General features: G+C 38.7%; 1 protein-coding gene across 1 annotated transcript; it reads left to right on the plus strand.

The window, feature by feature from the left end:
* Positions 1-26789, plus strand: Shcbp1 (SHC binding and spindle associated 1). Its single transcript, XM_070011939.1, has 13 exons — positions 1-107; positions 4839-5006; positions 5159-5274; positions 7165-7373; positions 10443-10535; positions 13788-14021; positions 14111-14267; positions 14560-14680; positions 18670-18801; positions 20773-20891; positions 22257-22343; positions 23350-23491; positions 25605-26789. The coding sequence occupies exons 1-13, from the start codon at positions 5-7 to the stop codon at positions 25928-25930; spliced, it is 2007 nt and encodes a 668-aa protein (XP_069868040.1). The 5' UTR covers positions 1-4; the 3' UTR covers positions 25931-26789.
* Positions 26790-27453: the final 664 nt, after the last annotated feature.

The raw sequence follows: 27453 nt of genomic DNA on the forward strand, positions 1-27453 counted from the left end.
TGAAATGACTACTGAGTTGCTGGTGGGCGGCTGCCTGGAGCGGGAGGCCATGGCGGGCCAACGCACTCTCCGCGCCTCTGAGGAGAACTTGGAAACCCTGGAAAAAGGTGAGCACCGCCGAGTCGGGCGGATGGTTTCTGTGGCGGCTGGGCCTTCGGGATGAGGCGCTTGACTGGCGAGTGGCGGCGGTGGCGGGTGGGCCTGGGACCCGCTCTCCCTTCGGGGTCCGGAGAGCTCCACCCTCTGTGTGGGCTTCCTGAGACTGGAACGAGCTGGGCTGTGCCTGGGGCGCCCAGCTGCAGGACTCCGGGAGCACGTGCTCCTTACTGTCTTAACTTTATATGCATCTCTGACGCGTCTGGATTCTCACTTTCCTTTTTGGGAAAACTAGCCCAGTCCTTCTCTCGGCCCTTGAATAGCCCTCGAGCCCGCAGGGCGTGGATACTGGAGGAACCAGATTTCAGCTCTCAGGCCTTTCCTTGGAGATTCCATTCCTGTCTGGATCTATCTGTCTGTTTCTGTATTTGCGTATGTGTGAATTGTATTGTCTATTTATATCATCTGTCTGTGCTTATGTATGCATATATGTGTGTGTATTTCTTTCTTCCCTTATGTATATGTGGAGTTATTTTTGGCAACCCAGAGCCTTGCATATGCTAGGGCAAGCGGGCCACCACTGAGCCACACCCCTGCTCTCATTACTTTGTCTTCTGACATTTATACTGTGTAGTGGAAGTAGTTCAGTTCCAGTGACACAGGTGTGGTGGAGCTGGCAAAAGTTGTTTACTTTCAGTTTTCCCCCTTGGAAAACAGAGCTATATTTTTGAAGTGATTGTCAAGAAAGACAAATATTCGGGGCTGGGAAGGTGGCTCAGTGGTAGAGCGCTTGCCTTGCATGCATGAGGCCCTGTGTTCGATTCCTCAGCACCACAAAGGCAAAAAAAAAAAAAAGCCGGAAGTGGAGCTGTGGCTCAAGCGCTAGAGCACTAGCCTTGAGCTGAAGAGCTGAGGGACAGCACTCAGGCCCAGAATTCAGGCCCCACGACCGACCAAAAAAAAAAAAAAAAAGACATATATGCTATTACTTACATATGGAATGGAGAATAGCTGAGCCTAGAGACTGAGCTTCTATGTGTTGCTAGTGGGTGGGAGAAATGGGGAGATGTTAGTCGAAGAGTACACTTTTAGTTATAAGTTCTGGAGACCTAATAAGTAGCACTATGACTATAGTTAGGTTTACTGTATATTGTATACTCAAAGTATAATGTTACTGCAAAAAAAAGTAAGCTAATGTGAGATGATAGAAATGTCAGCTTTACTATGGTCATTTCCTAATGCATGCATGCATCAAAACATCATTTTGAACACCTTTTAACTCAGTAAAGCTGGCAAAACAAAGCAAAATAGTAAAAAAACATAGTGCTGTTGGCTCACATCTGTAATATTAGCTACTCAGGAGGCTTGGATCTGAAGATCACAGTTTGAAGCTAGCTGGAGCAGGAAAGTTAGTGAAATTCTTGTCTGCAATTAATCACCCAAAAGTGTGAAGTGGGGGTATCCTTGAATGGTAAAATGCCAGTCTTGAGCCAAGTGAGATTGTAAGGCCCTTAGTTCAAGCCCCAGTTACTTACTGGAGTGCCTGTGCACAACACACACACACACACACACACACACACACACACACACACACACACACCAGTTTCTATTGTAAATAACTAAGAAATTCTTAAATTCTTTTAATTGCAGTAGGCATATTCTTTTTATATTTATTTATTTATTTACCAGTTCTGGGTTTGAAGTCAGGGCCTTTGTGCTGTCCATGAGCTTTTTTCTGTTCAAGGCTAATGCTCTATTGCTTGAGCCACAGCCTCACTTCTGGCTTTTTTGGTAGTTAATTGGAAATAACAGTTTCACAGGCATTCTTTTTTTTTTTTTTGGGGGGTCCAGTCGTGGGGCCTGAACTCTGGGCCTGGGTGCTGTCCCTTGTAGTGACCGTCTACTCGACCAGCGAGGAAAAACGACCACCACTCCAGGAGTCTTCTCAGATCACGCTTTATTGGAGAGCCTTTTAGTTGTAGGAGAGCTTGGGCGCGAGAGAGCGTGCACCCGAAATACAGCCGCTTATATAGGGAATTGGAACACGGGTCTTTCTATTGTTGGTCGCCACTTCCGGCTTTTTCTTTTTGCTTATGTGGTGCTGAGGAATCAAACCTAGGGCCTCATGCATGCAAGGCAAGCGCTCTACCACCGATCCACCTTCCCAGCCCCCTTCACGGGAATTCTTGCGTGGCTGGTTTTTGAACTACAGACCTCAGATCTCAGCCTCCTGCATTAGCTAGGATTACAGGGATGAGCCACAGCACCTGGCTATTTTTATATTCTTTATAGACAGGTAAGCTGAGGCATAGGGAGATGGTCACAGGCTGGTGATATGTGATCAGAATTTGTGAGCAGCAGTCCCTTGAGTACGTGGGTCATCTGTGGGATAAAATAGTTCTGATTGTCTGAACAAGGGCAAAGACATGGAAGGAAGGAGAAAGCAAAGGAAGATGTGGGAATGCTACTAATAACAGTATTACACACTTTCCCTTAAAACACGTCTGGAAACTACTCTGCCAGTCTAAAGGCTACCACCATTGGCATTGCTTGTTTAGTTTGTTAATTAAGATGTCTATTAAAAACATCTTATTGCGGAAGTGGCGCTGTGGCTCAAGTGGTAGAGTGCTTGCCTTGAGCTGAAGAGCTCAAGGGACAGTGCCCAAGCCCGGAGTTCAAGCCCCATGACCGACCAAAAAAAAAAAAAAATTATAAAAACATTGCACTGAATTAGATAAGGATTCTGGCCAAATCATACCTTTTGAAACATAAGTACTTATCAACCAGACCTAGGGTGGTTTGTACTTTCTGATCTTTTCCTTAGACACAGTCCTTGAAATTATTGAGAAACCTAGTAGTTTTAAGTAAGTAAATCTTATGTATTATTAAGGATCTCTGGGCTGTGAGAGTGGCTCAGGTGGTTCAGTAAGCATAAGGTCTTGAGTTCAAATCCCAGCACCAACCCCACTCCCAAATAAAACTTTATAACCCTCAAACAACAACAACAACAAAACTACTTCTGATACATAGTAGTCTGGAAGTTCCTCAAAAAAACTAAAATTAGACCAGGTGCAGGTAGCTCAAACCTGTAACCCTAGCTACTCAGGAGGGCCAGAATCTGAGGAAGGAGGTTCAAAGCCAGACTAGGGAGACAAATATGGGAGACTTATCTCCAGTCAACCAGCAAAAAGCTGGAAGTGGAGGTATGGCTCACATGGTAGAGAACCAGCCTTGAATAAAAAAGCTAAGCAAGAGCATGAGGCCCTGAGCTTAAGCCCAGTATTGACACAAGAAAACCAAAACCAAACCCCTAAAAAACTAAAAATAGAGCCCTGAATGGTGTCACTCCTGGGTATATATCTGAAGAATTTTAAGTATACAATTGAGATACCTGCATAGTCACATTATTGCTATTCACAAAAGCTATGTTACAGAATCATCCTAGGTGTCTGTCAGCTGAGGAATGGATAAAAAAAATGTGGTATATATACACAATGTAGTATTTATTATTCAGCAATAAAGAAAAACAGAATTGTGTCATTTGCAGGAAAACAGTGAAATTGGAGATCATGATATTCAACAAAATAGACCAGACTCAGAAAGACATCACATTTTTTTCTCTTTCCTATATGACATTGTTAAAGAAACTGCTTGGGGAAAACCAATGGAAGTTGCAGGGAGAAGGTATGGGGAGGTGAAGCTGATTAAAGTACATTATATGCATTATGGAAATATAGTGAAACCCCTTTGTACAATTAATATGTGTGAAAAACCTTTCATACCTGCTTATTGAGAGGGCATTGTCAGACTCACACTATAAAAAGCCTTCCTTTGAAGGCTGCTTAAACCCCTTCGAGGTGTAGTATAAAAAGCTGATACCTCTTTTAATACTGTTTGATGGAATTGGTTTCTGGAGAAAATTCTGTAAGATATGTGACCATTATAACTTTAATTAGAGTAATTAGAGTACAAATAAAAACAATAACTTTGAAAGAGAATTTGAGTGGTTTCTATTGAATTAAAAAATAATGCTTAGCAAATGCTAATCATTACACCTGTAATCTAGCTTTTCAGGAGGTTGAGGTTTGAGGCTCATAGTTCAAAGCAAGAGAGTGTTCATGATATTCTTTTTTTTTTTTGTCAGCCGTGGGGCTTGAACTCTGGGCCTGGGTGCTGTCCCTCAGCTCTTCAGCTCAAGGCGAGCACTCTACCACCTGAGCCATAGCGCTACTTCCAGTTTTCTAGTGGTTTTATTGGAGATAAGAGTCTCACAGACTTTCCTGCCGGGCTGGCTTTGAACCGCGATCCTCAGATCTCAGCCTCCTGAGTAGCTAGGATTACAGGCGTGAGCCACCAGCGCCCGGCTTGTTCATGATATTCTTATCTCCAATTAAGTGCCCCCCAAAAAGCTAGAAGTAGAGCTGTGCCTCAAGTGGTAGAATGCTAATCTCGAGCCCAAAAGCTCAGAGACAGTGCCCAGGTCCTGTGTTCAAGCCCTAACACCAACAAAAACCCTTTTCTTCCTAAGAGAATAACAACAAAAACTTGTGAAAAATCTTAAGCCCTTACTGCTTTGAAGTAGAAATTGCATTTTGATGTTTGAAAGATAGTTTTTTCTAATAGCGGTATAGGTAAATAGAGCATCTTAACACTTACCCTTATTTGTGTTTATAGAAGAGGAGTACTCTATAAGTACTGAAGTTCTGGGATAATTGAGCCTGCTTATTTTTGTTGTTCATTAGGTTTATTCCAAGATGAAGATTCATGTTATGATTGTAATTATTGTGATAAGCCAGGTACCATTTTACAAAGCTTTGTACCAGAAGGAAAAACTCTTTTCCCAGAAATTTTTCAAACAAATCAACTTTTGTTCTACGAGCGATTCCAAGCCTATCAGGATTACATTTTAGGTAAGTTCTTTTTTGCTTCTTTTGTAAGTTTATTAGTAGATTGTCCCTTAGGTTGCTAGTTATTGGTTCTGAAAAAGTAGATTTAAATGTATTTATTAACTTCTCTCTACTTTGTGCATTTTCAATTCTTACTGTGTTGAATTTGTTTGTAGCTGACTGCAAAGCCTCTGAGGTGAGGGAATTCACAGCTGAATTCTTAGAGAAGGTCCTTGAACCATCTGGATGGCGAGCAGTCTGGCACACGAATGTATTTGAGGTGTTGGTTGAGGTAAATTAAATTCTGTTAAGATAGATGTCTCTACCTATAATCATTTTACCTCAGACTGATAATATCAAAATTCCTATTTTATAAATAGATTGAAAATAATGTGTTTTTTACATCTAATTGTCATAGTAGTTGAAGTGTTCCACAAATTTTAAATGTTAGCAGGAAGGAATTACCAGGGAATTAAGGTGGATTAAGTTTCTTTGTCCTTTGATAAGAAGAAATGGATTATAAACCTGTGAAAGGAAAGGAGGTATTTGAGATTGTCTAGAAAATAAGGCCCGGCTCATACCTGTAATCCTTGCTACTCAGGAGTTTGAGATCTGAGAATTGAGGTTTGAAGACAGCCTAGGCAGGAGACTCTATCTCCAATTAACCAGTAAAAAGATAGAAGTAGAGCTGTGGCTTGAGTGGTAGAGTGCTAACCTTGAGAAAAAAGCTCAGGGACAGCTCCTAGGCCCTGAGTTCAAGCCCCAGGACCAGCACATCAAAAAAAAGAAAAATCCTCTTTATGTCCAGTGGAGCTTTATTTAAATTTTTACTTTCTTGGTTGAAGTTCTTTAAGTAGTATAAACCAAATAGGCATTGGATAACTAGCCCATTTTTTAGCCTAACAGGATGAATCAAATGTGTCTTAATATAGAAAGTAAGAACAATTTTATTTTTCAGCTGACTGAACCTTTTAAATCACAACTTGGAATTTTTCTCATTATTTGTAAATGTATCACAACTCCCTCCCCCCCGACCCCCCCCCCCCCAAAGAAAAAAAACCTCGTTAAATGTTAAATAGGGAATGTGACTATGAGTTGCTTTACTGGGAGAGGGTGAAGGAAGGGGTGACAATGTCCAAAAAAAGAAATATACTCATTACCTGATTTATGAAATGGTAACCTCTCTTTATAATACCTTAATAATAACAATAAAATAATAGAAAAAAAAGAAAAATAGTTACTTTGTTACATGTTCAACACTATTCTGTTTTATTTTTCTTTCTGATTACAGTGTGAATTCCATGAGGGTAAACACTAGGCTTGTTGTTTTCTTTTTTTTTTTTTTTCCGTCAGTTGTGGGGCTTGAACTCTGGGCCTGGGCATTGTCTCTCAGTTCTTCAGCTCAAGGCGAGTGCTCTACCACTTGGGCCACAGTGCCACTTCTGATTTTCTGAGTGGTTTATTGTAGATAAGAGTCTTATGGGCTTCCTGCCCAGGCTGGCTTTGAATGGTGATCCTCAGATCTCAGCCTCCTGAGTAGCTAGGATTACAGGTGTGAGCCACCAGTACTGGGCTTGTTCTTTTCTATTTATTTTTATTTGTGCTGAACTCAGGGCGTTGCTGTTGTCCCTTAGCTTATTTGCTGTCTCTTCAGTCACAGCTTCCCTTTTGGCTTTTTGGTGGTTAATTGGAGATAAGAGTCTCTTAGACTTCACTGACTATATTGGCTTCAAGCTGTGATCCTCAGATTTTAGCCTTGAGTAAGTAGTATTAAGGTTTGAGCCACCCTTACCTTGCTGGGCTTATCTTCTTTTATTCTTTGCTCCTATTTCATGGTTACAAACCAAGCGCACAGTCATTGTTGTGTTGGTGACTCCTACCTGTAATCCCAGCTACTCATGAGGGTGATCCTTGAGGATCATAGTTGTAAGCCAGCCCAGGTTGGAAAGTTTGTGAGACTCTAATCTCTAACCACTAAAAAGTAAGAAGTGGAGCTGTGGCTCAAGTGGTAGAGCACTAACCTTGAGAAAAATCTCAGAGATAGCACTGAGGCTCTGGGTTCAAGCCCCAGGGCTGGAACAAATTCCCCTCTCCCTATACACAAGTAAACTATTTATAGTGCTTTATATGTGTGTCTTACCTTTGCTTTCCATGTGTTGAGTCACATTATTTTAAATTTCAGGTTACAGATGTGGACTTTTCAGCCTTAAAGGCAGTGGTGAAACTTGCTGAGCCATATATTTGTGAATCTGAAGTGAGCACTTTTACTTTGGAGTGTATGAAGGAGCTTCTTGATCTGAAGGAATATCGATTGCCCTTACAGGAGTTGTGGGTGGTATTTGATGATTCTGGAGTGTTTTACCAGACAGCCCTTGCAATTGAGCATGTCAGGTAGGAAGAGAAATTGATAAAAATAACATTACAACAATAAATTAAATAATTCTGGTCTTGATTAGACTCAGATTTAAAACTCAAGATGTAAAAACTTTGTTACTGCTGTATTTAAAAATATTTAGAACTTGATGGGCACCACTGCCTTATTATTGTAATCCTAGCTATTTGGGAGGCTCAGAACAATAAGATCATATTTAATGCCAGCATGGACAGGAATACAATCCTTTCTCATTTTAGGATAACTGCCATCCTAAAATGAGAAGACTTAGAATGTAGAAGACTTAGAGTGGGTTAACTTGGCCAGCCCAGGCAGAAAAATCTGCAAGACTCCATCTCCACAGAGAGAAACTGGACACTGATGTGTGCCTGTGATCTAGCTACTATGGGAAGCCTCAGAATAGACAAATATCAGCTCAGGTTTGCACCCATACAAGAAATGAGATCCTATTCTTTGAAGTGACAAGTGAAATACAGGGATGGAGGCTATATAACAGCAGTGTAGCAATGTGAGAATTTGAATTCAAACCTCAATACCTTCAAAAACCAAAAAGATAAAAATATTCCAAGACTAGGGGAATATCCCTTTTTGTTTTGCTGGAGATTGAACCTATTTTTTTTTTTTTTTTTTGTTTAATCTCTTTCTTGAATCTTGTTTTTCTGCTTACAAAGCACATGCTTTATTTACCTCTGAGCCACACATCCATCCTCTAGGACACTATAAGTTAAAAACAAAAAATGTTTAAAATATTTACTTTGTAGTCATTTCAAACCTGCAAAAAAGTTTAAAAATAGCAAAAGGACTTTCTTTACTTGGTATTTGCACATGTTAGCAGAAGATAGAGGATATTCAATTTTGTTTGTGTAGGTTAGAAACTGCCTTCAAAATTGTGGATGGTGCTGGCTAGTTGTGGTTCATACCTATAGTCCCAGGTATATGGGAAGCATATAGGCTGGAGGAGGTCTAAGTCCAGCACTAAAACTAGCAGCAACTGTGCTCTTTGTAGAGTGTGACCAGCTTTGTATTTGAAAATTTCTGGCTTCTGTGTGGAGAATAAATGGAGGGAGATGCAATATGAAACCCATTTAAGAGGCAAGAGAGAAAGAGAGCAGCAATGAGCACTGATGGAGACTCACTGAAGGGTCTGGGATGTGGTGGCCCAATAAAAATGATATGGAAATCTAGGCCAACTTCTAGTTTTGTGGTTTAAAAGGAATTAATGGTTCATGCCTGTAATCCTAACTACTCAGGAGGCTTAAGATCTGAGGATTGTGGTTTGAAGCTAGCTCAATTTGTGAGAAAGTTTGTGAGATACTTATTTACAGTTAACCACCAAAAAGCCAGAAGTGTTAGAGTGGTATCCTTGAACAAAAAAAGCTTAGGGATCTCCTTATTCCTTGCATCTATTGAATCTGGTTTTGTTGTTGTAATATATACACTGGGCCAGGTGGTCCTGGAACTTTTCCAGTTCACTTGTCACCAGTTCTGAGCTTGAGCCAGAGGTTTGTGGCAACAGTCAGTGATATACTGTTGGCACTTGTTGCATGGAGTCTGGCTGTCTTCACAGCATGTGGTTCTGCACCAGAACATGAGGCCCTGTGTCTTCCAAATGTTTTTTCTCTCCACAGTCTTCACTGTACACTCTACTGTCTCCTGCACCTGGAGCTGCAGCAGCTCTGACATGACTACCCTGTGCTGGATGGCATGGGTGCCCATGTGAACTCCCTTGTTTGTTTGTTTGTTTGTTTTTAAGTAGAAGTTTTCCAACTTATGTAAGAAGAAAGGAATGATAAAAATCAAAATATATGTATTTTATAACTCTTAATGGGAAAAAAAAGGTTCCAGGCAGCGAGCAATGGTAAGTACAACTGAAAAACTTGTAGGGAACATGTAGCAGGTAGATCAGACTGATAACACCAGTATCCATCCATCTTAACCTCAAAAAAATGGATGACCAGGCATTGTGTGTGCTTCCTAATGGCATTGCATTATATCTCTCCTGAAGTATTCTTACCAGAAAACTCTAGATCTCTCAGTTTACTAGAAATAAAGGAAATGACCATCTTAAGTATATAATTAACAAAATTCAGAGTGTTTGGAACTGTTAAATAAATTGCAGGGAAAAAGAAGGAAAGGAAATCTATGGAATAAAAATGATTAAGAGATACAGCAAATGCAACTCTTGTTTGACTCTAGATAAAATCAACAACAGCAAGAGACAACTAGAGAAATTTGAACATTGTCAGATGTTTTATAATATTAGGAATTAAAACTTTTTGATATAAAGATTTAATACTAAAAATTTATGAAAGTTGTATCTCTGAGATTTGCTGCAAAATAAACCAGTGTCAGGACTGTGTGTTAGAGGAGCAGAGGGGTAAGTGGGAGGGGTAGAGATGAGGAAAGATAACCTATGAGTTGATAATTATTGAAAACAGGTGGTAGTGATCTTTATATACTATTCATGATTCCTTTGTTCTCTTTATGTAGTTGAAAAATTTTATAATAAAAATGTTAAATCATTTGGGGAGCTATACAAAAATAGACTGTTCTTCCTCCAGTTGAGATTCTTACTGGTCTAAGATAAGGAATAAGGAAATATATTGTTATTGTTATTATCTATTATATTTGGCTGTTCTGGGGAATGAACCTAGGGATTCATGTTTCCTAGTTGTACCACTTGAACTATGCCCTAGCCTTTTTGGATCTCTGCCTTTGGAGTAACTGGATTATAATCATGAGCTGTTATACCTATTCTTTCTCCTTATCTTTTCTATGTCCAGAAATTGCACTGTTTTCTGCCCAGTTGATGTTGATCTTCAATACAGTTCTTATAAAAAGGAAATCCTAGTAAAACAAGTGTTGTGGGAAAATTTCACTAGCTGATCCAAAGAAATTCTGCATGTTGTGTAACTTGTGACTGTCAACCATAGCAAACACTGCATTAATAAAGAACATTGTGTGTTTGTGATAGCTGGTAGGATTACTTTGATTTGTTTTATAGCTGTCACCCTTGCAAAACATTTGAGCCAGTGATTGAATTTGAATACAAGTAAATTCCTTTTCAGATTTTTCTACCAAAACATCTGGAGAAGCTGGGATGAAGAAGAGGAAGACGAGTATGATTATTTTGTCAGATGTGTTGAGCCTCGCTTGAGATTGTAAGTATTTATAACTGACTTTGTATGTGTTGGAAAAGTAGTTATTCATGTTAATTTTACCTTTGTTACAAACACCCCCCCTACTCCCACTCCCATTTCAGAAACAGACAGAAACAGATATAGAACAAGTATAAGCCCTTGACAAATTATTAAGTTAAATTGATGTAGAGACAACTAGAATTTTTTAAAATTAATTAATTAATTTGTCGGTCATAGGGCTTGAACTCTGGTCCTGGGCGCTGTCCCTCAGCTCTTCAGCTCAAGGCTAGCGCTCTTCCACTTGAGCCACAGCGCCACTTCTGGCTTTTTTCTGCTTATGTGGTGGTGAGGAATTGAACCCAGGGCCTCATGCATGTAAGGCAAGCACTCTACCACGGAGACACCTTCTTAGTCCCTATTTATTTTTTTTGAGACAAGGTCTCACTATGTAGCTCAGGCTGTCTTTGAACTCAAAATCTTCCTGCCTTTATCTCCTGAGAGTCCTAGGTTGTGTGTGTGTGTGTGTGTGTGTGTGTGTGTGTGTGTGTGTGTGTGTGTGTGTGTGTGTGTGTGTGTGTGTGTGTGTGTGTGTGTGTGTGTGTGTGTGTGTGTGTGTGTGTGTGTGTGTGTGTGTGGTTGTATGGTTGTGTTCTGTTTCTGGCACTTGAACTCAGGGCTTAGATGCTGTTCCTGAGTTTTCTTTTTACTCAAGGCTAGCACTCTACCACATGAGCCACAGCACTACTTCCAGCTTTTTCTGAGTAGTTTATTGGACATAAGAATCTTATTTTCATCTGTAACCTGTTCTTCTCTTTGTCACATCTCTCCCTCTCCCTACAACTCCCCTTTTCTCTCCAACTCCCCTTCTCTAATTCCTTTTGCCTCTTCCTCTTTCTTTCCCTCTCCCTTTTCTCTTTTTCTTTGGGTTATTTTTCAGATAGGGTCTCAAGTTTTTTCACAGAGCCAGGCCTGAATCACAATCCTGGATCTCTGCCTTTCTAGAAACTGAATTACAAACACAAGCTGTCATACTTAGCCTTTTTCCTAGTCTTTGCTATATCAGTGAGTGACATTATCTTCTGCTGAGTTGATGTTGATATAGTTCTGATAAAATGGAAGCCTCAATAAAACTAATGTGGGGAAATTTCACTAACTGTTCCAAGAAGTTCTCTATATTGTATACCTTGTGACTATCAACCATAGCAAATACCATATTCACCTTAGAGAACATTGTGTTTTCTATAGCTGGTAGGATTACTTTCCTGTCCAGGCTGGCTTCACACTGTGATCCTCAGATCTCAGCCTCCTGAGATTACAGGCGTGAGCCACCATCGCCTGGTGACTCCTGGGATTTGCCTGTGTACTTTTAAAGATTGACAGTTTAAGAATAAGTTAATGGCTCACTGTAAATCTGAATAAAATTCAATTCTTTTTTTTTTAATTTAATTTTATTTTATTTGTGAACATACTGTACAGAGGAGTTACAATTACATGGGCAGGATAATGCGTACATTTCTTACCAAGCATTGCAGCCTCCTCCTTTGTTCAATTCTTTTTTTTTTTTTTTTTCAGCCATGGGGCTTGAACTCTAGGTCCCTGAGCTCTTCAGCTCAAGGCTAGCAGGCTACCACTTGAGCCCCAGTGCCATTTCCAGCCTTTTTTACTGTTTATGTGGTACTGAGGAATTGAACCCAGGGCCTCATGCATGTGAGGCAAGCACTCTACTGCTGAGCCACCTTCCCAGCTCCTCAATTTATTTTTGAGTCTGTAACTTCCATTTTCTGCCAGGGGAGCAGAAAATGTCTCTTATTCTCTTACTATTTTCTTTCTCCTTTCCTTTCCCTTTCCCTTTCCCATGGGACTTGAACTCTGGGCCTTGGTGCTGTCCCTCAGCTCTTCAGCTCAAGGCGACCGCTCTACCACTTGAGCCCAGTGCCATGTCTGGTTTTCTGAGTGGTTTATTGGTGATAAGAGTGTCATGGGTTTTCCTGCCCAAACTGGTTTTGAACTGCAATCTAAGCCTCCTGAGTAGCTAGGATTACAGGTGTGAGCCGTGGCACCCAGTGAACCTTTTTTTTTCTTCTGGTTGTGGGGATTGAACTCTGGGCCTGGGCACTGTCCCTGAGCTCTTAGCTCAAGCTCTACCACTTGAGCCACAGTGCCACTTTTTCTTTCTTTCTTTCTCCTTCATTCGTTCGTTCCTTCCTTCCTTCCTTTTCTTCCTTCCTTCCTTCCTTCCTTCCTTCCTTCCTTCCTTCCTTCCTTCCTTCCTCTCTCTCTGTTTCTCTTTTCCTCTCTTTCTCTCTCTCTTTCTCTTCTTTCTCTCTCTCTCTCTTTTTTTTTTGTCATGGTCCTGGACTTGAACTCAGTGCTTTGGTGCTATCCTTAAGCTTTTTTGCTCAAGGCTAGTGTTCTACCACTTGAGCCACAGTTTAACTCCCAATCCCTTGCAGTTTCCCCCTACTTTAGCCCTGTTATACTAAAATAAATCTTTGCTAGAACAACAGCAACAACAAAAAACACCAAAACAGTTCAATTAGAGTACATAAAAAACCCTATTGTTGCATTCAAAAATAGTTATTTGAGAAATAGTGAAACTAATTGAATTATAGAAGATTCTTTGCTTTCACTTAAAATTAAAAGGTACACAATTTTGCTCTACATAATAAAACACAGTAGATTAAATTGACTCAAGATGTTCTGTCAAGTTTTACTTGAAAGATGAAAATATTAAATGGTTAATATTTGTGGTAAATATAGATTTCTAAAATACTGAAACATTTTTCTAGATTATGAACGTTTTCAAATCTATTTTTCTTTCTTTTTTTTTTTTTTGGTGCCAGTTCCAGGGCTTGAACTGAGAGCTTCATGCTCTTGCTTAGCTTTTTCTTTTTTGAGCCACATAGTTACTTCCAGGGATTTGCTGATTAATTGGAGATAAAAGTTTTGGGATCTTTGAACCATGATCCTCAGATCTCAGTCTTCTAAGTAGCTCGGATTACAGATATGAGCCACCAGTTCCCTGCAAAATAATTTATTAGCGATTACAATTATATGTTACAACTATGACCTGATAATGTTTGTAAGGCACAAACGTTTAAGGAAAAACTTTACAAAACAAGAAAAAGTACTGATCCTAATGAAGTACTACTTTAAAGTTCTAATAGTTTTTACTTATTCAGAACAACTTACTCTGAAGATTAAGTAATCCCAGTTAAGATAGAAAAATGTTCTCAAAAACCAGTGAATTTCAGTTTGCTCTTAAACTTTCAGGCATTATGACATTCTTGAAGACCGAGTTCCCTCAGGACTTATTGTTGACTACCACAATCTCTTGTCGCAGTGTGAGGAGAATTATAGGAAATTCTTGAATCTGAGAAGCAGTTTGTCAAATTGTAATTCTGATTCTGAGCAAGAAAACATCACTATGGTAGAAGGGTTAAAACTGTATTCAGAGATTGAACAGCTGAAACAAAAGCTAAAACTCATTGAGAATCCTTTGTTAAGGTATGTGTGTCTCTGTTATTCTTAACTAGTTAGCTTCTTTCTTAGGAGCTGTGTTACTGAGAACTCATGGATCTTTTGGTTTCTTTAAGATATGTGTTTGGTTATCAGAAGAACTCTAGTATCCAAGCAAAGGGCTCACGTCCAAATGGCCAGAAGGTGACTCATGTGGTCTCTTCCACCGTGAGGACTGGTCTGCTTCAGTCTCTGCTGAGGGACAAGCTGTGTAAGGAAGAAATGGAAATTCAGGTACTGGAGTTTCTTGGACCAGGTGGTTTTGTCTTTAGATTTTTCCTAGGTTGTTCTGAATTCTCCATTATTTATGGGAGCTTCCAGAACTGATTTTCTATGGAATAGGAAATGTGGGAGCTCTGCCCTTGGTCAGCATTGTAACTCTTCAAGAGTGCATTGGGCTCAGAGCACTGTCATAGGAAATACTTAAGTGTGCAGTTTTTCTCCATTTGTAAGTGACCCATGAAAGTATTTGTAGTAATACGTGTTGCTTTTGCAGGTTGAGTATTTACACTGTGTTGTTTTCTAGTTTCATAGTGATCCACTGTCAGCTGTAAATGCCTGCTATGAAGGTGACACTGTTATTGTTTGTCCAGGCCATTACACGGTACATGGTTCATTCTCCATTGCTGACTCCATTGAGTTAGAAGGTGAGTATAGAAGAGGATCCAGCCAAACTCATGTATGAAAGTGAATCAAATCTTACCAGAACTCCCATTTGATTTTCAGTGAGTTGCCTTGGGACATTAAGGGTATTTAAAGCCTAGAGGGAATGGATCCATCTTGAGTTGCAGATCTTTTTTTTTTGTTGTTGTTGCTCATGGAGCACTGTCCCTCAGCTCTTCAGCTCAAGGATAGCACTCTACTACTTGAGCCACAGCACCACTTCCGAGTTGCAGATCTTTGTGGTAGTGTATGATGGGAAGTTGTTTATAGGCACATGTAAAGTAATAATACCATTAGGAGAAAGTACTTTAGCTTTCAGATTGTCAGTAGCTTATAGAAAGAAACTTAATTTCTAGGATGGTAAAACAACTGCAGCAATATTTTAATTTTTTAATTTTAGTTTATGTTTTTAAATTTTTCAATATTAAAAAAAATTGTTGTTTGCTCTTATCCAACACATGGATATCTTGATATACGGGTTATTGCAATGGGCTGTACCACTTCTGGTTTTCTGTTGGTTAATTGGAGATAAGAGTCTCAAGGACTCTGCTGCCTGGGTTGGCTTTGAACCACAATGCTCAAATCTCAGGGTCTTGAGTAGCTAGGATTATAGGTGTGAGCCACTGGTATACCTGGCTAATATAGTTTATTTTTGTGAAGTGCATTCACCTTAAATTGATACCAAAAAGTTATCTTAATTCTTACAACTTACTGTCACAGAAGCTACACTTTGTATCCTGACTAAAATATATTGTTAAGAACATTAATGTTAGTAGATTCAATTAAAAATAAATTTTTAACAGTTATACTCTATATGTTTACAATGATCTCCAGGATAAAGCACTGCAATAAAGACATTTTATATATACTTTTTGGCACAGTGAAAATAACATTGACGTAATAGTTATAGTTATCAATCTATTGATATTATTAGTTCTATGTAGGTTAGCAAAGAACTTACAATTGCCAGAGTATCATTAGTATTAGTGGCACTATTAATATTAATTATATATTAATAATATTGAATTCTGGTTTAGTGTAAAAATGACTACATTTATTAACAAGCATTTCTGAGAATTGGACAGATGATATGTCTGATGTGAATATATGGAGTGACTCATAACTCTTATTAACAAGTGATATATATTGAGTATTATATTCAGGGTTACATTACAATAGAGCTTTGTATTCTCGTTTAGAAAGTCAATTAGAGTTTTCAATTTTTAAGTGCTAAGACTATGTAATTTGTATAATTACATCAAATATAATGTTCCTCAGCATGAAATTCTTTATATATATATGTTTCTAAAGATTATAATTGTTGTAGAAAATATGCAGAGTACAGGCAGGCTCATATAAGGAAACACAGACAAATTGCCCACATCCTTAATTATCCAGTGTCCATATCTGTAACATTCTTGTGAATAGAGCCTCCTTATACATCTTCTACTGTTCTTAAAGTCTTGTCTGTACTCCTCAAGTAACCTTGCTGTTTAGAGCAGCTAATGCTTTCATCTAATCAAGCCAAGATTAATCTTTAGACAATAAGAGTTATTTCTTTTTTTATTTTTTTTGTCGGTTATGGGCCTGAATTCTGGGCCTGGGTGCTGTCCCTCAGCTCTTCAGCTCAAGGTTAGTGCTCTACCACTTGAGCCACAGCGTCACTGCTGACTTTCTGCTTATGTGGTGCTGAGGAATCAAACCTAGGGCCTCATGCATGCAAGGCAAGCACTCTACCACTGAGCTACCTTTCCAGCCTAAGAGTTATTTGTTACTTTCAGTTTTGTCTATGTAGTTTTATGATGAAATACAGTCAAGTTCTTGAGTTTTTTTTTTTTTTTTTTTTTTCAGTTGTGGGACTTGAACTCTGGGCCTGGGTACTGTCCCTGAGCTCTTCAGCTCAAGGCAAGCCACAGGGCCACTTCCAGTTTTTTGATGGTTTATTGGAGATAAGAATCTCATGGAGTTTCCTGCTGGGCTGCATTTGAACTGGGCTGGCTTTGTACCATGATCCTCAGATCTCAGGCTCTTGAGTAGCTAGGATTACAGATGTGAGCCACTGGTGCCTGGCAAGTTCTTCAGTTTTCTAGGCAAGCACTGTATCACTAAGCACACTCCCAGCCCAAGTTCTTGTTTTCTGATACTCTATAAATTCATTTAGTTTAAATTGCATTATTGTAAGATTTAGCTAGGGGCTGGGGCTGATACAGTGTTAGAGTGGTTGCTTTACATGTAAAAGTTCCAGGATCTGATCCCCAGCACTGTAAAGAAAGAAAACTTTTGTAGAGATTTGATGCTATTTTTTTTTTTTTTGTGACAGAAATTAACAGATTTTTATTTAATTAAGAAATATGCAATTTAGGCCGGGCGCTGGTGGCTCACGCCTGTAATCCTAGCTACTCAGGAGGCTGAGATCTGAGGATCGCGGTTCAAAGCCAGCCCGGGCAGGAAAGACCGTGAGACTCCTATCTCCAATAAACCACCAGAAAACCGGAAGTGGCCCTGTAGCTCAAGTGGTAGAGTGCTCACCTTGAGCTGAAGAGCTGAGGGACAGCGCTCAGGCCCAGAGTTCAAGCCCCATGACTGACAAAAAAAAAAAGAAAAAAGAAATATGCAATTTAATAGGGTTGATATTACTGGGAATGAGTTTACCACAGGAATCTACTACTTTTTAGTTATAAATACTCAAATTTGATGTTATTTAGTGTTAGTAAAATGAGCCTTTTTTTTTCTACTTGAAGTCAGCTTGGTACATTTAAGTCAGTGTGTTTAACAGAATTATTAGTTAGCTAATCTTGAGAAATGCTGGATTTAAATTCACATAGAGTTGTACAATATTAGAATGGTAAAAGGGCTGAAATTGAATATGTTAAAGTCCTTTGATCCTGCTGTGAATCCTTAGGAAGTTTCTTTTTTGTATAGTATATGTAGTCTGTGTTGACCTAGAACTCATTATGTAGTTCAAGCTGACTTTGAACATAGGTTGTTCTTTTTTTTTTTTTTTTTTTGTGAAAATACCAGACAGAGGGGTTACAATTACATGGGCAAGGTAATGAGTGCATTTCTTTTTTTTTTTTTTTTTCTTTTTTTTGGTCTGGTCGTGGGGCCTGAACTCTGGGCCTGGGCGCTGTCCCTCAGCTCTTCAGCTCAAGGCTGGCGCTCCTACCACTTGAGCCATAGTGCCACTTGCGGCTTTTTTCTTTTTTGCTTATGTGGTGCCGAGGAATCCAACCCAGGGCCTCAGGCTTGCAAGGCAAGCGCTCTACCACTGAGCCACCTTCCCAACCCCATGAGTGCATTTCTTATCAAGTATTGTTGCCTCCTCCTTTGTTTCTCCTTCCCATCCCCAGCGCCAAAGTTGTAAAGTTTGTTTTTCGACATAACATCTCATTGTTGTAATGGGTCCACCGGTATCCCTATTTAAACAATTTATTTTTTTTCCCCTTCCCCTCTGCAAATTATACCAACATCAAATACAGTGAAAACAGGTGTTATACCCTCTTGAATTTGTGATCTTCTTACCTTAGCCTCCATAGTGTTGAGAATCATTATTATTTTTTTTGGCAGGGGTGTCTGGTTGTGGGGCCTGAACTCTGGGCCTGGGTGTTTCCCTCAGTTCTTCAGCTCAAGGCTAGTGCTCTACCACTTGAGCCACAGTGCCATTTCCACTTTTTTTTTTTAACTGCTTATGTGGTGCTGAGGAATTGAACCCAGGGCCTCATGCATGCAAGGCAAGTGCTCTACCACTGAGCTACCTTCCCAGCCCCTGAGAATCATTATTTTTTTGATGTTGGGACAAATTGGGAATTTGTTAAAAATTAACAAATACTTACATTAAATTAATGTAAGTATCTGGGGAGATAGATTTTATTTAGATACTGGTCTACTTGTATCCCTTGGAATCATGAACTAGAGAAATCTATCCTAGAGTTTTTGCCCCTCACATTTAAGTGGTTTTTTTTCTCTTCCATAGGGTATGGTCTACCAGATGATATTGTGATAGAAAAGAGCGGCAAAGGGGACACTTTTGTGGATTGCACAGGGGCAGATATTAAAATCTCAAGCATAAAATTTATTCAGCATGATGCTGTAGAAGGAATCTTAAGTAAGTATCTGCATGTTTTATTATTTGTTCTAGGCTTTGAAAGAATACTTTCTATGGAAAATAGAATTTAATGAAATGCCTTGAGTATATGGAGGGCTGATTAATTATGTATATAACATAATGACTTAGGAAGCTTACTCTAAAGTGAAAAGGTAGTTCATTGAAGAGGGACTTTTTTGGTCTGAGACTTGGACTTAGACTTCATTCATATCTGATGCATTTGCCCATTGGCTGATGCACTACTGCCTGAGCCATGCCTCCAGCCCCAAGAGTTATATAATACTGGTTTCTTTTTTGTTAGATTTTTTTTTTTGTCATTACATTTTTTAAATCACTACATATTGTGGTCTGTGCTTTTTGTATTTGGTGTAATGCTAGGCCAAAGCCAGCTTTCTTAATACTGTGGTATGCTTTAGATTCAGTGTGCCTTCTAAAGGGAGCTTGCTCTTTTAAGTGTTGGAGATTTGTGGGAACTAATAGGTCACAGATGGTCCACTTTCATTAATAGATTAATGCAGGTATCACAAGAGTGGATTAGTTTTCTTGAGAGTGGGTTGTTTTAAAAGAGTAAGGATGGGCCATCCCTAAAATCGTCCTTGCTAGTAGTCCATGTGCCCTTGCTGCATATGACATTTTACATTTATGCTTGTTGTAATACAGCTGGGGAGATCTTGTCAGACTGAACTTGAAAGCCACCAGAGCTGGGTGCTAGTGGCTCATATGTATAATTCTAGCTACTCAGGATGCTGAGATCTGAGGACTGAGGTTCAAAGCCAGCCCAGGCAGACAAATGTGATAGATTTAATTAACCTTCACAAAGCTGAAACTGGAGGTGTGGCTCAAGTGAGTGATACAGCAGTGAGAAGAAAAAGCCCAGCAAGAGCACAAGACCACGAGTTAAAGTCCCAGTACTGGCACATGTGTGTGTGAGTGCACACAGACACGCACATGCGCACATATACACATAGAATCATGACTCAAATTAACCTCTTTTTTAAAAAAACTGTTACCCAATGTTGGGCAGTTTGTTATAGCAACCCCAAACCAACTAAGACACATTGCTCTAGTATGACTTCCTAGAATTTGTATGCTCTACTTTTTCGGATACTAATTCTTCTTCCTTCCAAGATACACACACACACATACACCCCTCCCCCCCCCCCACACACACACACATTTTTTGTAATGAATGAATACTTTGCATTTCTGAGGTTGTTAGTCTCTTTTTAAGAATGTTGACTTTTAGAAAATATTATAGTCTTTGTTTTATATTTTATGAATTTAACAAACTTTAAATGGTATTCTTTGAGAAATATTTAGACTGTCTAGTGTTGTAGTCTATTTCTAATATTGAAATAGGCACATTCCCTATTTTTTTTTTCCAGTACTAGGGTTTGAATTCAAGACTGTACTTGCTAGGCAGGCACTATACTATGTGAGATGTGATTTTAGCTCTTTTTTTCTTTTTTTTTTTTTTTTTTTTTTTGGTGTACTGGTATTGGGGCTTGAAAACAGGGCCTGGGTGCTGTCCCTTAGCTTGGTTTTGCTCAGAACTAATGTTCTACTACTTGAGTCACAGCTTCACTTCTGGTTTTTTACTGGTTAATTGGACATATGAGTCTCATGGACTTTCCTGCCTAGACTGACTTCAAACCGCAATCCTCAGATCTCCATTTCCTGAATAGCTAGGATTAAAGCATAAATCATCAGTGTCTGTCCTCTTTTGTTATTAGTTATTTTTGGGATTGTGTCTCATGTTTATTTTCAGTCTGACCTACACTAGGATCATGTTTACAATTCCTTATTTACATAGCTGAAGTGAAAAGTGTGAATCATCACACTTTTTTGTTGATATGCAATCTGTATAATTTTTTGCCCAAGTTGGCTTCAAACTGAAACCTTCCCAATCTCCACCTCCTGAGTAACTAGGATTATGGTATGAGTCACTGCAACCCTTTGTTTCCATTGTAGTTATTCATCATGGCAAGACTACACTGGACCATTGTGTACTGCAATGTGAAACTACAGGTGTCACCATACGAACATCGGCTGAATTTTTAATGAAGGACTCAGATTTATATGGTGCCAAAGTATGATAATTTTTTTATTGCTTTAAAGGGAGTAGTTATTGGATTTAAGTTCTGAATGAATTAGATAGTCAAGATATAAAGATATAAAGTCAGTTCATGCATGTGCTATCGGTGCCCAGCTAGCAGACTGTCTAGAAGGGTTAGGCTGATTACATGCGCTCCATCCATATGTAAATGAGGAGCTAATGCTTTCTCCCTGTATACTATGACTCAATGCTTTCTCCCTGTATACTATGACTCCTAGAAAAACAATTTAGCATACTACAATAGCTGTGTCATAAATGAGCACACATGTCTTCTTTTATATATTGGGAATTAAATTATTCCTAAATGGATTCTCAAATAGCCATAAAGATATGAGTGAACATTTGGTTTTCAAAGTGCCTACCATATCATAAGGAAATAAAGTATTGGAGTTTTTTTTTTTTTGCATGAAGTATGCAAGAATTGGATCCTGTATGTGGTCTTTTAAATTACTTGGTATAAATAGCATTGAAATTAGATGCTGATTTTGTCATGGGTAGTAATAGGAGTAGGAGCTGTTTAACTCAGAGGTGATTTCTGAATTAGTTTTTTAAGGTCTATTTTAAGCTGGCTTGTTTTTGAAAAGTAGAACGTATTTCTCTCTATTACCTTTTTAATGGTCTTTTTATCTTATTATTTTAATAGTTATTGCTAAATGGGTTATTTTTGACAGAACTAGACAAATTATCTTGAATAAAAGAACAAAAGTCAATGTGACATTTTTAAGCATTTTGTGTCTATATGTGTGTGAGGTTTTGAAAGTAATGTGATCAATATATACAAATTAACTAAAGTATAATATACACTGGGATGATTCCAATGGTATATCTCCTTTGAATGACTGACTTAAAATTTAACAAGGTGAATACCAGAAAGCGGAAACATGTTGTTGGGAGGAGGGTAGAAGGAATAGTTGGGACTAGTAGAGGGAGGGCAGATGAATGGAGTGAGAAAAAGTGGCTGAATATAGTCATAATGTTCGGTGTACATGTATGAAAATGGAACCAGGTAACTTGAAGGGATGGATGGAGTTGGAGAGGAGGATGAATGATGGAAGGAGTGACATTGATGGAGATGCATTGTACACTGACATGTTGAACAGAAATCCTTTTCGTACAACTTCTTAGAGATAAAAAGATAAATTTAAAAAAGTGATGTGATCATCAGTTTGTTGGAAATGGAGCAAATAGAAGTCTTGATTAGATGTATCAAATAAAAGTTACCTTTGTATTTTATTTTTGTACTATATTAAAGACTAGAATGTGATTGTAATAAACTTTTTATAATCCTGTCTTTTAAAAAACTGTCTTTTAAATAATGATGACATTATTTAACCTGCAGGGTGCTGGTATAGAGATATATCCTGGGAGTCAGTGTTCCCTGATTGACAATGTGATCCATCATTGCAAGGAGGGGATTCTCATCAAGGTGAGTTGGTGGCTAAAATGTGCTCTTCCTGAAGGCTAGAATGGTTTCACTTAAAAAAAGCTTTTTTTAGTGGGCTGGGAAGGTAGCTCAGTGGTAGAATGTTTACCTTGCATGCATGAGGCCCTGGGTTCAATTTCTCAGCACCACATAAGCAGAAAAAAGCCAGAAGTGTTGCTATGGTTCAAGTGGTAGAGTGCTAGCCTTGAGCTGAAAAGCTGAGGGACAGCACCCAGGCCCAGAGTTCAGGCCCCACGACCTACAACAACAAACAACAACAACAACAAAAGTTTTTTCTTTTCTTTTTTTTTTTGAGTCCGGTCATGGGACCCGAACTCTGGGCCTGGGTGCTGTCCCTCAGCTCTTCAGCTCAAGGCTAGCACTCTACCACTTGAGCCACAGCACCACCTCCAGCTTTTTTCTTTTTGCTTATGTGGTGCTGAGGAATCAAACCCAGGGCCTCATGCATACAAGGCAAGTGCTCTACAACTGAGCCATCTTTCCAGCCCCAACAAAAAATTTTTTTAAGAAGTTTTTTTGTGTTTTGTTGTGTGCTTGTGCTGTGGCTTAAACTCAGAGCCAATGGGCTATTGTTAGCTTTTTCTCACAATATTAGCACTTAACAACTTAACTATAGTTAGATTTCTGCCCTCTTGGTGGTTAATTGGCCATAAGGATCTTACAGACTTTGCTGCCTAAGCTAGCTTCAAATCATAGTCCTCAGATCTTAGCCTTTTGAGTACCTAGGATTATAGGCATGATCCACCAATTCCAGGCTTTGTTGTCTTATTTTGAGAGGTATAAACATCACATAAATTTTAATACTATTTGTGGTTGGTGATTGAAAGGCTCTTGTGAGAAAGCTTTGCTGCCTTAGATTCTTTAAAAATTAAAGGAATGTTGTATCATGTAAGCATATCTTTTCTATTTTATTTTTAGAGTAGTGTGAAAAATTTAGAAGATTTTTAAAACAGACAATGTTGAATATGATTTGTTTTCAATGTCACAGGACTTCTTAGATGAGCATTATGACATTCCCAAGATATCCATGGTAAATAATATGATACATAATAATGAAGGTTATGGTGTTGTTTTGGTGAAACCTGTAATTTTCTCTGACCTGCAAAAAAATACCCAAGATGAAACTGAAGGTATGGTTTATTTTGTAATTTCTTAATATGAGAACCAGATTTAATTTATTTTAGCACTAAACATCTAATTAGGACATGAGTATCCTTTCCCTACTTAAAGATATTACAGGAGGGCTGGGATGTAGCTCAGTGTCAAAGTGCTTGCCTAGCAAGTGCAATGTCCTGGGTTCGATCCCAGTACCAAAAAAAAAGAAAAGACAGGGCTGGGAAGGTGGCTCAGTGGTAGAGCACTTGCCTTGCATGCATGAGGCCCTGGGTTCGATTCCTCAGCACCACATAAGCAAAAAGAACAAAGCCAGAAGTGGCGCTGTGGTTCAAGTGGTAGAGCGCTAGCCTTGAGCTGAAGAGCTGAGGGACAGCGCCCAGGCCCAGAGTTCAGGCCCCACGACTGGACACAAAAAAAAAAAAAGAAAAGACAAAAAAAAAATACAGTTAAAAAAAAATATTACAGGAACATGCTTGGTCATAGAGATAGAGAAGCTTAGTGAAACCCTAACATAAAATCTCAGAATAAGAGAAACTTTCAAGTTCAACTTTTCACTCAGAACTTTGGTATTGTAATTCTGTGGTTCTGCAGTTTCCAAGTTTTTGGCTTTTAATAATTTTTTTTAAATTTAAATTTTAATTTTTTGTGAACACACTGTACAGAGGGGTTACAATTACATGGGCAGGTTAATGCGTACATTTCTTATCAAGCATTGCAGCTTCCTCCTTTGTTTACCCTTCACATCCCTTCCCAGCCTTCTCCCTCCCCCCCCCCCACCAACATTGTAAAGCTCGTTTTCGATATGACAACTTGTACTTCTCATTGTTGCAACAGGTCCACCTGTATCCTTAAACGACTTGTTTTTCCCCATCTCCTCTACAAGTTATACTGACATCAAATATAGTGAAGGCAGGGGTTATACTGTGGGGGAGGGACATACAAAGCTACAAAGAGATAATCTTATAAATGCGTTAGAAACAAATGCATGAAAGGAAGAAAACATTAAAATACATATCTAAGGGTTCATTTTCTTAACATCGCATTATCTGACCTTTTCCGCTTGACTCATACATATACTAGATATTGCAAATAAGGGAAACCATGGTTAATAATTTTTTAAAATTTAATTTTATTGTCAAGATGATGTACAGATGGGTTATAGTTATGTATGTAAGGTAGTGGGTACATTTCTTGTCAAACATTCTGGCTCCCTCCCTTGTTTTTCTCCCACTACTCCTCCCCTCCAAGGCTCCCCAAGTTGTAAAGTTCATTTCCAATATATTATGAGTATCACTGTTGCATTGGTTCAACCTTTGTCCTTTGTCTCACCATTTTGTTGTTCCTCTTCCCTTCCTTAATTCAGATAAATGTATATAGAATACATAGGGTACCAAAATCAGTGACAACAGTGACAACAGGGGATAAATCATTGGGGGAAAAATGAAAGAAAAATGAAATGACTCCACATAGTACATTAAAAACAACAGTAACAAAGGAAAACCTCTTGTTTCCATATCTTGGAGTTCATTTTGCTTAGCATCATCTTATGTGGTCATATGTACCTAGCTTTTGAGCTATTATGATCCTCTGCTAGGACTATCCTAGACATATAGTAATCATTACAAATGAGGGAAACCGTGGAGTATGTTTCTTTGAGTTTGGCCTTCTTCACTTAATATGATTTTTTCTAAGTCTTTCCATTTCCTTATGAATGGAGTGAGGTCATTCTCTGATGGAAGCAGAGAATTCCATTGTGTATATCTACCACATTTTCTTGATTCTTTCATCTACTGAGTGGGATCTTAACTATGATAAATAATGCTGCAATGAACATGGTTGTGCAATGAACATGGTTGTACTGATAGCTTTAGTATGGCCTTATTTGTGGTCTTTTGTTAAATGCCAGAAGTGGGATTGCTGGGTCAAAGGGAGCTCTATGTGTAGTCTTTTGAGGATCCTCCATATTGTTTTCCAGAGTGGTTAAACAAGTTTACACTCCTATCAGCAGAACAGTAGCATTCCCTTTTGGCCACATCCCTTCCAGCATCTGTTGTCATTAGATTTTATAAGTCATTCTAACTGGGGTGAGGTGGAATCTCAGTGTTGTTTTGATTTGCATTTCTTTAGAAAATGAAGCAATGAAACTGAAGACAAGTGTAGAGGCAGATGCCGCCATAAGGGTTGATCTAGAAGAGCTGATTCAGTGTACGACTGGCAAAATGGAACTTCATGTAAAAGCTGACCTTTCTGAACAGGCTGAGGGGAACTATGAAATTGCAAGTGAAATAGTTGCTGCATCCACACAGAAAGGCCAGATGAGGAAGAAAAGGTTGAGTGAACTAGGCATAACACAAGCTGATGACAACTTAATGTCACAGGAGATGTTTGTTGCAATCATGGGAAACCAGTTTAAGTGGAACGGGAAAGGGAGTTTTGGTACATTTCTATTCTGACCACAATGATGTAAATATATATCAAAACATTGGATCTTGCACCTGTTGCCCTGAGAATCACTGCTGCTTTGAGCTATATGTTACTATATTTGATAATACTCAATTGGATTTGAGTTAAAGATGGATTTTATTTCTGCAAGTATTGCACATTAAACATTCTTTTTAAGAAAGGCTGTACAAAAACCTATAAAATAGGAAATAATTGGCAATTACTTATCAAGAAAATCCTTTCTTAAATGCTCTTCTAGTAACTTTTAGAGTAAATGTACATTAACCTAGCACTTCAAAGAGGAGGAAGAAAGGCAGATAATCAAGATTGTGCAAAAGGTGTCACATGTGCACTGTTCTTCTACAGTAGTTATCTTTATAACAGGTCTGTTTCCATACAGTATTTGCATAATATTTGTCTTAAAATAAGAGCTCTGAATTGGAATTTACCTAATTAGGCTTACTGTTGTATTTTTATACTGAGCTATGCAGTCTTCAAAACAACAGTAGACACATAACAAATTTGACACAGAAAAGAGAGGTATTGATTGGAATGTTTGTTTACATAGAGCATTTCCAGTATTGATGTGATTGATTTAAAAATGTATTTTCTTTTACCATAGTAAGGTTCTGATCCTATTTCTCAGATGGTCAATATGTCTATACAATATGTCTATACAACTGTATTTTTCTTGGTATCACATACTGTAAAACAACTTTTAAACATTTATATTTTAAAAAACTGTGACATTAATATGCCTTTTGGTTAAAATTATACTGATGTAATAATAATAAAGCTGAATCTTGTTATATTTTCCAAACTCATTATGGGTCACAGTGCCAGGGAGCATGTTATCTGTAACATGCTATCTTTTTATAGATTGAGAAAAATATTAATATGGGTTTTTTTTCCCAAGTGCTGTTATAGGAATACCATGTACAATCTTTTAATGTTTGGGGGAAAAAATTACTTGTAGCTTGTTGCTCATATCTGTTATCCTAGCTACTCAGAAGGCTGAGAGCAGAATGGGTTTCAAGGTCATCCCAGGCAAAATTCTATGTGACTTCATCTCAATCATTAAAAAGCCAAGCCGGGTCTGGGAAGGTGGCTCAGTGGTAGAGCGCTTGCCTTGCATGCATGAGGCCCTGGGTTCGATTCCTCAGCACCACATAAGCAGAAAAAAGAAAAGGCTGGTAGTGGCACTGTGGCTCAAGTGGTAGAGCACTGGCCTTGAGCTGAAGAGCTGAGGGACAGTGCCCAGGCCCAGAGTTCAGGCCCCACTACTGGACCAAAACAAAACAAAACAAAAAGCCAAGCTGGAGGTATGGCCTAATTGGTGGAGCACTAGCCTAAACCAAGTAAACATGAGGGACTTGGTTCAAGCTCTGGTTCCAATTCCCTTCCCCTACTCAAAAAAAAAAAAAAAAAAAAAAAAAGTCGGAGGAAGATGGAGGAGAAGCTAGAGGCTAAACAAACTCTCACATAGAAAGCAGTTTTAGTGTTCCAGTGAACAGTTGAAGGCCAGAGAATTACA

Source organism: Dipodomys merriami, unplaced genomic scaffold (assembly GCF_024711535.1).
Source record: "Dipodomys merriami isolate MVZ:Mamm:240054 unplaced genomic scaffold, mDipMer1.0.p SCAF_85, whole genome shotgun sequence".
In the NCBI taxonomy this organism is placed as follows: domain Eukaryota; kingdom Metazoa; phylum Chordata; class Mammalia; order Rodentia; family Heteromyidae; genus Dipodomys; species Dipodomys merriami.